Here is an 11292-nt window from a genome sequence, read left to right as displayed (position 1 = left end):
GCATAATTGCATATGCAGTTATGCATGGTAACCAGGAACGTATTATACTTTAGAAACGTCAATACTCAACACTCGGTAGGATACTGCGACGGAGACTGGTGACCAACAAATGGTCAAATATAATGCATCAACTTTCCTAAAGACCTTTTACATTAGGCACAAGAAAAATAAAAGTCACATAACATTGAATTCAAACGTGGTATTACAAGGAAATTCTTCTTTGTGTTCTCTAATATTTGAGTTAAATTTTAATTTTAAATGATTAAAATATTTATAGTAAATATTTTATTTTATTTTATTTTAGTCTATTTTTTTTAAATATTATTTTTTTTTCTTATTATTCTAACACTTTTATTCTCAAATTACTACGATGACCATCATGTGACTACTATAATTTTTGTTGTTATTTAAAAAAATCATAACACAAGAAAATATATTTTTTTTAAAAAATAAAGAATTAAAATATAACAAAATACGACAGTTGAGATAAAAGTAGAATATTTCAAAATATTAAAAGACGAAATTAGAAATTAGCCCAAACTCTAAGAATTAAATCAGCACTTTAATTTTTTTTTTTCTTTTACAAGGTTCAAATGAGAAAAGTCTTCATATATACTTGGTATGCAAGGAAACGTTGAATTTTCATTCTTTGTAGAAGTTATCTCAACAAAAACTCAAAAGTGAAAATAATACACAAATCATCATCCCTATCACTATTTGTTAGTCCTAAACTCCTAAGCTATTATAATAAGCATATTAAGATTCCTTAGAAAAAATGTCCAATAATTACCACAAAGGAAAAATGATATCAACAGTGGCATCCATTGCAGCCACGGCTATGCTAATTAGAAGCATTGCCCATGATTTCATTCCTCATGAAATCCTAGACTTTTTCTCCTCACAAATTCATGGTATTAGACTTCACTTCTCTTCCCAATTCACCATTGTCATTGAAGAATTTCATGGGGTCACAAGGAACCAAGCGTATGAAGCTGCAGAGGCCTATTTGGGCAGCAAAGGCACTCTCTCAGCTCTAAAAGTTAAAGCAGGCAAATCCAAAGACCATAAGAAACTCTTATTTTTCGTAGATAAAAACCAAGAAGTCTGCGATGAATTCGAAGGGATCAAGGTTAGATGGAGAGTTTGTTGTGAATTTGTTGAATCTTCTGGCAATGGATATGGAAATCGGAGCTATATAAATGCGTCTTTGAGATCTGAAGTAAGATCCTATGAGTTAAGCTTTCACAAGAAACACAAAGAAAAGATCTTGAATTCTTACTTGCCTTATGTGTTGGACAGAGGAAAAGCCATCAAAGAAGGTAACTTGGCTGTCAAGCTACACACAGGTGAGCATAGAAATTGGAATGGCGACGCTTTTAAATTTGGCCATCCAATGACTTTCAAGACTCTCACGATTGAAGCCGAGCTCAAGAAGGAGATAATGGAGGATTTGGACAAGTTCTTGAATGGGAAAGAGTTCTAATAAGAGAACAGGGAAAGCTTGGAAAAGGGGTTACCTTCTGTATGGTCTTCCTGGGACCGGCAAGTCAAGCCTTATCGCGGCCATGGCGAATTATCTCAACTATGATATCTATGATTTAGATCTCACTGGTATATATAACAATATGAACTTGAAGGATTTGGTTCTTGGCATGTCTAACCGTTCCATACTTGTCATAGAGGATATTGATTGTACTATAGAGTTGGAAAACAGAGAGGGAGATAAAGAAGCACACAGAAAGCAAGAGCCTAAGGTTTGAGATTTTGTTTTCATTGCATCATTCAACTTCTAAAGTTAAGTCCATCAAAACCTTCAGTTCATGATAACTGAAAGAAGTTGATAACTTTAATCTTTTCTATTGATTTTTGAACAGGTGACACTTTCAGGACTATTCAATGCAATAGATGGTCTATGGTCAAGCTGTGGCGAGGAACGAATTATTGTGTTCACGACGAATCACAAAGAGAGGCTTGATCCTGCTCTTCTAAGGCCTGGAAGAATGGACATGCACATTCACTTGTCCTATTGCACCTTTTCTGCTTTTCAATAATTGGTATTCAACTACTTTGGAATCTCAGATCACAATCTCTTTCAAGAGATTGAAAGGCTCTTGGGAGAAGTGCAGGTTACTCCAGCAGAGATTGCAGGAGAGCTAACAAAGACAAGAAGTTCCAGTGACTCCCTTCAAGACCTTGTTAAGTTCCTTCATAGCAAGAAAATTTTGCAATAGCCAAACTTGATCATGATTGTGTAGATGAAAAATACTTATTGTTGGATCTATTTAGAAACAAGGTCAAAATGATTGACATAGTAAAAACCAACCTTGTATCTAACAAGCACCCAAATTTGATTTCTGTTATCGATATGGGCTCGCCACTTTGTCAAATGATATAAGTACATGACTTGAAAAAATGATTTAATCTCATCTTAGGTGATTTAGACGATGTGAGGAAAAGACTAGTAGAGCATTCAATTAAGATAGTAGATCAAATGTAAACACAGATCAGTGGTTAGAGGTCGAGGAATTCCTAAAAGGACTCTGTTAGGAGCTGGTCAAGTGAGGTCGTTATTCAAGATATGATCCATGTTAGGACGCAATGGTATTGTTTGATCTATATAACCGACTTCACCTACTAGGATAATGCTTTATTGTTGAATCTAAGACTTGATATCAATTGTCAATTCTACATAAACTTTTTACAAGAATAAACAACTTTTTAGTCCTTTAAATATCAATTTCTGATTAACTTCTCCAGCTTTTTTTATGAGGATTCATATGATAACTAGAGGCAATAACAACTCAGTTCCTGTAACCGAGAACCAATAACTGCAAAGAGAAGCAAATCCTGTGAATGAATTCCGTTAACTTACCATTATGGAAAAAGAAATAGAAGCTTTAAAAAATTATTGAGGCTTATCTGATACAAAGATCTTCCAAATATGAAATAATAAATCCATAAAAGTAAAGAGAAATTCTCCATTAAAATGATAGTTGTGCATATTTCTAAAGTACGTATTAAATGTGCTTCAAGAACATACGGAAATTTCTTGTGGTTCTTGCACCATATCCTTGCTGTGCAAGAATCTCACAAGTTCTTGTAAGGGTTCTTTGGAATTGATGTTCTTTGTTAGCTCTCCTGAGATTTCTGCAGGGGTAACCTGGACTTTTCCTAGCAGCCCTTGAATCTCTTCAAAAAGTTTGTGTTGTGAGATGCCAAGGTAGTTGAATGCCAATTGCTGAAAGGCAGAAAAGGTACAGTATGACAAGTGAATGTGCATGTCCATTCTTCCAGCTCTTATAAGAGCAGGATCAAGCTTCTCTTTGTGATTTGTTGTCAATACTATGATTCTTTCCTCACCGCAGCATGACCATAGACCATCTATTGCATTCAACAGCCCTGAAAGTGTCACCTGTTCGAAAAGAGAAGGAAAAGAGTCGACCTTGAACTTTAAAATTGATCGTTTGTTAATGAGTCAAGTCGTGGCCAACCCTAGTCAAGTTCGTCTCAGCTTGCCTCGCTTCCATCACTAATTAAGACATATCTAAATTCAATTCATGTATGATCTATGTAATTAACTCCTAAATCATGTCGATTTTAATGAATCATAAAATGCAACAAATCAATGAGACAAACCTTGCTATCTTCACTTTTATCTGCTTCCTTATTATTATTATTATTATCTTCTTTTTCTTCTTCTCTGTTGGGAAGCTTTATAGTGCAATCAATATCCTCCATTACAAGTATGGAACGGTTGGACATGCCAAGGATCAGATTCTTCAAGTCCTTATTAGTACTAACAGCAGTGAGATCTAAGTCATAGATGTCATAATTAAGATAATTCGCCATGGCGGCAATGAGACTCGATTTGCCAGTCCCCGGAGGACCATACAGCAGGTAGCCTCTTTTCCAAGCTTTCCCAATCCTCTTATAAAACTCTTTCCCATTCACAAACTTTTCCAAATCATCAACTATCTCCTTCTTGAGTTCATCATCAATTGCAAGTGTCTTGAAACTCATGGGGTGACAAAACTTGACTTCTCCAACCCAATAATGATCATAGTCAATTGTGTGAAGCTTCAAAGCCATGTTCCCTTCTCTAATAGCCTTTGCTCTTTCCAACACAAAGGGCAAATATGAATTGAAGATCTTGTCTCTGTGTTTCATGTGAAAGGTGAGTTCATAGGATCTTACCTCTGATTTCAAAGAAGCATTGATATCATCAGGGTGTTCTTTGTTACCTGCTGAAGCAACATATTCACAGCATAGCTTCCACCTCACCATAACTCCTTCATAATCATCACAAACTTCTTGGTTCTTGTCCATAACAAATGCAAGATTCTTGTCCTCCATTGATTTGCTTGCTTTAACTCTAACCGCAGAGAGTGTGCCTTTGCTTCCTAAATAGACCTCTGCAGCCTCATAAACTTGGTTCTTTGAAACTCCTTTGAACTCTTCGATCACAATGGTGAGTTGGGAGGAGAAGAAACGCTTCATGTCATGAAACTTTAAGTTGAAAAAGTTTATGATCTCATGAGGAACGTAATCGTAGACAATTGTTCGAATTAGCATAGCCGAGGCTGCAATGGAAGCCACTGTGGATATAACTGCAGTGCCATTGTTGTTGTTTCCATGATCTTGGAAACAGTTGTCCATGATTTTGATGAGAAGAAGCAAGATATGGGAGGAGAAGATAGAGAAGAGGGTCTTGTTGACCAAAACAAGTTTAGGCTTTATTATTGTGAAAACTCATATCTAAGTGCAGAGGTGGTGATGGTGATAGAGTAGAGTTGAGAGAGAGAAAGGCTAGAGCATGCAAAGATCAGAAAATGAGAGAATGGAATTAATAATGAATCACATCTGATTCAGTTACACAAGGTATTCAGAACAAAAAACAGTAACTAACTTCTAATTATGGCTAACAAACTCTGGTTAGCTTCTAACTCAAGTTAAGTTAATTAACACTTAAATATCTAGCTGCAACAAACTAATAGCTTGTTTGGGTGGGCTTTTAAAAAAATATCTTTTTTTGAATTATCTTTTTTTAAAAGATCTTTTTTCAAAACATAAAATTACTTTTTATTTTCTATAAGATCTTTTAAAAAAAATAATTTAAAAAAAGATCTTTTTTTAGAAGTTCACTCAAACAAGTCCATTTGGATATAATAATATAAAAGTACTTTTTTATTTATTTATTACATGAAAAACATCTTTTTTTAATAAAAAAATATCTTTTAAAAAAAATGTAAATTTGAGATTCTCAGAAAATATATTTTTTTAATTTTTTATTTTTACTATTAAAAATTTACCAAAAACATTATAAATAAAAAAAATCTTTTTTATTAATAAAAATTTTTTTTTATCAAAATAATAATAGCCAAACAAGCACTAAGTGAACCAGCAGCTAGTTGCAGCATAACTAACTCCGCACACACAGTAGTTAGTTATGCATGCATCAAATCAACTCCTCTATCACTACTGGCTGAGTTCTATTGTCCACAATTATTACAAGTTTAAATTCGATGGAAGACTATTTATTTTTAATATATAAAAGTAAATGAACAAGTTTATCACGTTACTTTTAAAATATTTTTCCCCTTTTATTAATGTCATGTAAGCAACATTGCTTAGTTGGTAAAATTTTAAAATAAACCACTCAAATTTTACCAAATCAATTATTATTTTCAAATAAAAAAATTACCAATGACAATAATTAGAAATTAATAGTGTCTAACCAAATTTGTAATCTACAAAGACACTGAATTCATATTCTTATATTTATTATATCTTACCGTTATAAATAATACAGTAAATTTATAACCTCAATAATTAATTTATTAATTTCTATAAATAACTCATTAAATATAATAAACATCCATATTACAAATGTCATAATAATATTATTAATTATAATAAATTTTACGTTACAAATATTCAAATTTCATACTATTTGAACTACTTCTATAAGTTTTTTATCACTATTCCTTCAAATAACATCAAATTTAGCACAAAAAAATTATTTTCGAACTACACAACATCTCAAACTTACTCAGTGGAGCATCATTCTTTGGACAATATCACCAAACAAACAGACAATTGGTTTATCAAAGTTCGCGTGGTTCGTCTATGGAAAACAATAACACCCACAAATGAAGAGGAGTCTCTTTGCTTAGAAATGATTATATTAGATGAAAATGTACAAAACAAACATATTTATTGTATTTTTAAATTGAATTTACAAAAAATACTTTAATTATTTTTGCTTTTAATACTTTTTATATTATTTTATAATACTTTATATCTAATTGTATTTTAATATCATTAAAATTATACTTCTTTCAATATGTTATTCATTGTTCTTTTTTTAATAACTTAAAAAAATAAATGTAATCACTTTTTTTAACTAATTATTAACTATGATTTACTAACACTGCAGAGAACATCTCTTCATGTAGTTGTGAAGAAAAATATGATGAATAAATTCAAACATTTGTTACAAGAAGGAAAAGTCTATACTATAAAAATTTTGAAAATAGAAGATGCAAACACTACAACAAACAAGGCTTTTCGCAACGGTCAAAAACCGTTACCGTAGATTGAAAAACCGTCTCCAAAATTTTAGGCAACGCTTTGGCAACGGTTTTTGACCTGTGGTATATGCGGCCGTTACCAATACTCAAACGCAACGGTTTTTTACCTAAGGCAACGGTAACAGAAAAACCGTTGCCACAGTTAGTGGCATAGACAACGGTTTTGACGAAAAATTTTAAACAACGGTTTTGATCCGTTACTCAATAAGCAACAGTTTCGAACCGTTCCTATTAACATGACAACGGTTTAAAATCGTAACTGGATAGGCAACAGAAATCAGAAAAGAAGACCACTTACCACAGATGACAACCCACAAACGGCCAATGCAGCGAAGCAGCAGCAGCAGCAAAGCAACAACAGCGAAGCACAATCACAATCATCCAAGACAGTGACGCAGAAGCAGCGAGGTAGAAACAGAACAGGGGAGAAGCAAAGACGCCGTAGAGAAGCAGTGAAGCCTCGGAGAGGGGAGAAGCAACGACGCCGCGGAAAGACTCAGCGACGCCGGGAAGAAGGAGGCAGCGACGATGATGGTGCGACGATGGTGAGTGGCGATTTGGGGCTTCCTGGTGACTTGCGATGATGGTGCGATTTACGGTTTCATGGAGAGCTGCGGTGCGATGACTTCTCTGATTCTGAGGCGTGGGTTAGGGTTCGGTACGGTGGAGGGAGGAAGAGTAGCATTCTCTTTGGTTTCGAAGAGAAGGAGGGAGCTTTCTTAGTAAATTTTGCTGTTATGTATTCCTTTATTAATTAGGAAAAAATTACTAATCAATAATAGATATATAATATTTATTTTAAAATTATTTTAATTTTATTTCTTTATATTAATATTTATTATAAATTTATTTTAGCTATATGTGTTAAAAATATAATATTTTTTATATATTTATAATAATATATAATGTTAATAATAAATTTATTTCAATTTTATTTTTTTAAAATAATATTTATAGAAAAAATAGTTTCAATTTATATAATTATCTGAAATTATTTTTATTAGTATTGTTTAATTTGTATAATTATTTAAATAATATTAGAAAATGGTTGTTTCATAAATAATTGTTGTAATAATTGTAAAACCATTCTTTAAAATAGTTAAAGAGAACGATTTTATTTTATTACTATAGCATAATGAAAAAATGAATTTCAACAGTAACACTGTAAAAATTGTTGTCTAAGACCATCTAATGGAACGGTTTTAAAGTGTAGCATTTCGGCAACGGTTTTAATGCGTTTTCTTTGTGCAATTCTTTAAACAACAATAAAAAATCGTTGCTTAAAGCCAAATCATGGTAACGGTTATAAAACCGTTCTTTAAAGTAGTCAAACAGAACGGTTTTAATTTATTGCTAGAAATTGATGAAAAATTGAATTCAACAGTAACACTTTAAAAAACCGTTGTCTAAACCTATCTAAGAGAACGGTTTTAAGGCATTGTAAACTTTGGCGTTGCTAAAGGCCATATTTGTTGTAGTGAAGTGATTTGTATAGACCAATTAAAGGTACAATGAAAACAAATTTTTTACTCACAACTGTTGTGAAAGAAATTAAAGATCCAGTTTTGAACATTTTCCAACACTATTTTGAATTTCTATCACTTGAGACATTATCTATCAGAGTGGGTCAAAAATAATATTAACAAGTAATTTTATTTTATACTATTTCAATTATTCTTATTAAAAGTAACTTATTAAAAAAAAATTTACACATTTTTGTTCTTTTTATTGTAAATGTCATTGAAAAACTGCATACACTAAGAGAAGAAGAACAAATAGATGTTAAAAAAAATCCACAAAAATACAAAGAATGGAATTGATACTTAAAAGAGTAAAAAAGTATACAAGCAATTCATTTTTCATTTATATATAGTTATTAACAAAATACTAATAATTTTAGGAATATCGTGTTAAAAGTCACGTTGTAGAGAAATCTCTCACGTCAGATAAACAAAAAAATTACAACACAAATAAAGGGCCAAAAAATTGTTGCACTCATATCAATATTGGTTAGTGAATACAAAGGTACGATCTTTTTCAAAAAATTTTAAATCTATTGTTTTTCTTAGTTTAAAGAATTATATTTTATATAATACATTCAAGACATCATTTTTATTTCTAATTTAAATTATTCATTGATTATAAGAACCAATTTCACCAACACTAATATTATCAAACGAAAATTACATATTCATCAAGAGATTAAGGAGAAAGAAAATCATACAAATTCACGACACATCTTCGAAAGAAGAACATACATATAAAGATGGAACAAACAACACAATAGAAAGTGCATACAACTCAACAATTCATAAAGAACATACCTTCACAAGAACCTACGACAGAAAGAAAAAAGCAACAACTCTAACAACAACCAATAAAAAGAAAGGAAGATGAGCGCCACATAAGAAGATTAAGCCCATTAACTAAAACAAATGTGAAAATCAAACTACCAAATAAAAATGTCACTTTGTACAATTCTAATATCCAAATCTTTTGTAGTACAAATTATTTTAAATAAAACATCTTTTAAATTTAACTTTAATTTATATATATTTAATTTAATTTTACAAAACATAGCAATTTTTAATATTTATTATATACTATCATTAATTTGTCGTTCTGCGCATCGCGCGAGTCTCATTCTAGTGTATTTAAAAAGTAGGTAATTTTGATGATATGATATTATTAGATTATATGTATGTGTAATACTAGTTTATATCGACAATATTAAATTCTATTATTATACTCAAAATATATCAATATTTTTTTAATTTAAAATTTTCAAATTTTCTAATTTTAGTTATTTGTTATTATACGGTTATATTATACCACAAAAAGGAATTCAAACACATATATAGAAACATATCTAGCAACTTGGAAAATGGAGAGTTCATTTGTAGTATCTAGCAATATATCTATTATGTGGCAGCAAATCAGCAAAGTATAATTTGCCTCTTAAATTATAGTGCATAAGCATACAACTAATCGTCCAAATAAGGTGGGAAATTGCTTCTTGAATTTATTTTTCTTGTCATGTGCCGGCCATAAATGTGAATGAAATGGCAGCATCACTGCTTCACAAAAAAAAAATTTAAAATTTACTTAAGTGAGTTTTTAAGAAAAAAAATATTTTTTTAAAATTTTTAAAAAAATAAAAATAATTTTATATTTAAATATTTATATAATTTTTTTTATTTATCAATTATGTTTAGATATAATAATATAAAAATATTTTTTATAAAATAAAAAATATTTTTTTATAAAAAAAACTTTTTTAAAAAAATATAAATTATAATTTAAAAAAATATATTTTTATTTTTTAGTACTTTTATTTTTATTATTAAAAATTTGTCAAATATACTAAAAATTAAAAAAAAATCTTTTTTTAATAACTTAATGACACACTCAAACAAATTCTTAGTCTATGGATACCAAATGAAGGTAAAATATTCTTCTTTAGAGTACAGCAACATATTCTTTAGAGTAAATATATCATTAAATATAAACCCTTTTTTATTTAAAATTCAAAATGCTATGATTTGAGTTTGTCAGTTTATTTGATTTTGAAAAAAAAAAACTTAAAGAAATGAATAATTAAACAAAAATTCTTTCTTAACAAAAGGGGTGAAATTAATTTTATTTAAAAACATTTGAGGTAATTGAAACGATAATTTTTTAGGACTAAATTCGCATAATTCAGTAACATCAAGAGTAAAAAATTCATGTAAAAATGAACCTACCAATATCTATTAATTATTTATAAATTTGTATTCTTTTAATTTAATTATCTTCTACTATTGTTGAAATGAGTTTTTAATTATTTGAATAAATATTTAAAAATATTTCTTCCTAAAATAATAAAAAAGCGACTGATCATGTTGAGTACTAGTGTAAATAATATGAATAAATTTGGCACAAAAATAACTTATAAGAGATATTATTTAATATGGTGAGATATTAACTATATCAAACAAAACTTTCCTAAACATTAAGCTTGTTACAATAATATCGCGAAAAAATAAAGGAGGCCACTCAGATAAACACGCCTAAAACGTCTTTTTTTAAAGATGTCTTTATGTTGTGTTTTAATTGGTTTTGGTATAATTTATTCGGTATTCCTCATCACATATTATTAAATTCCTCAAAAGATTTTCTTTCCAAAAACAATAAAAAATATTTAATTTGGACTAAAACAAAAAGGTAATAGATTAACTATTAGATTTTTTTTTAAAAGATTATTTACATAAAAAAATATATCACATTCATCAAAATATATATATATATATATATATATATATATATATATAACAATTAATTAATTATTTTATACATATAAGCTCTTAAAAAATTTTATAAATAAAAAATAATTAATTTTTATTCGTATAATATATAAAATAATTACTATATTATTATTATATTATAGATTAAAATTTACTAATTTAAATTTTGTTTTTATTTTTAATATAAGCATTAAAAATAAATAATTTTTTTATAACAAGATATATTGTAATAAAATATATATAATATTAATTAGTTTTTAAAAAATTCTGAAAAGATAGTTTTTTCTAATAAATTGTTATTAAAAAATTAACATTATAAAAACTAATTTCAACCAATATGATATAATATGATATAATAGGTTATTAAATATATTTAATACAAAATACATTGAATATAAATTTTTATTGAGTTTAAATTT

General features: G+C 29.0%; 2 protein-coding genes across 3 annotated transcripts; one reads left to right on the top strand and one right to left on the bottom strand.

Annotated features, from left to right (window-relative positions):
* The first annotated feature begins 695 nt into the window (after positions 1 to 695).
* LOC112769074 (AAA-ATPase At3g50940-like) lies at positions 696 to 2365 on the top strand. The gene is made up of 2 exons (XM_029294743.2): positions 696 to 1754; positions 1875 to 2365. Exons 1-2 carry the CDS (start codon positions 1467 to 1469, stop codon positions 2049 to 2051), a joined length of 465 nt encoding a protein of 154 aa, XP_029150576.1. The 5' UTR covers positions 696 to 1466; the 3' UTR covers positions 2052 to 2365.
* A 483-nt stretch (positions 2366 to 2848) lies between these two features.
* Positions 2849 to 4875, bottom strand: LOC112769075 (AAA-ATPase At3g50940). Of its 2 annotated transcripts, none has more exons than XM_072225696.1 (2): positions 3637 to 4875; positions 2849 to 3529 (listed from the first exon to the last, which is right to left on the bottom strand). In XM_072225696.1, the coding sequence occupies exons 1-2, from the start codon at positions 4654 to 4656 to the stop codon at positions 3527 to 3529; spliced, it is 1023 nt and encodes a 340-aa protein (XP_072081797.1). In that variant the 5' UTR covers positions 4657 to 4875; the 3' UTR covers positions 2849 to 3526. The 2 variants fall into 2 exon arrangements, with proteins under 2 accessions (XP_072081797.1, XP_029150736.2); XM_029294903.2 differs by having other exon boundaries at positions 2849 to 3412.
* Between the last annotated feature and the right edge of the window lie 6417 nt (positions 4876 to 11292).

The sequence above is a fragment of the Arachis hypogaea genome, chromosome 18 (assembly GCF_003086295.3).
Source record: "Arachis hypogaea cultivar Tifrunner chromosome 18, arahy.Tifrunner.gnm2.J5K5, whole genome shotgun sequence".
NCBI lineage: Eukaryota > Viridiplantae > Streptophyta > Magnoliopsida > Fabales > Fabaceae > Arachis > Arachis hypogaea.
Note: the sequence above shows the minus strand (reverse complement) of the source record. Positions and strands in the feature narration are given on the sequence as shown.

What these genes read in the sequence shown, in the direction of transcription:
- LOC112769074 (XM_029294743.2), top strand. Translation starts at nt 1,467, where the DNA reads ATGGGAAAGAGTTCTAATAAGAGAACAGGGAAAGCTTGGAAAAGGGGT. An exon ending in ACAGAAAGCAAGAGCCTAAG is followed by an intron (nt 1,755 to 1,874) that starts GTTTGAGATTTT and finishes ATTTTTGAACAG; the next exon opens with GTGACACTTTCAGGACTATT.
- LOC112769075 (XM_029294903.2), bottom strand. Translation starts at nt 4,656, where the DNA reads ATGGACAACTGTTTCCAAGATCATGGAAACAACAACAATGGCACTGCA. An exon ending in ATAAAAGTGAAGATAGCAAG is followed by an intron (nt 3,413 to 3,636) that starts GTTTGTCTCATT and finishes CTTTTCGAACAG; the next exon opens with GTGACACTTTCAGGGCTGTT.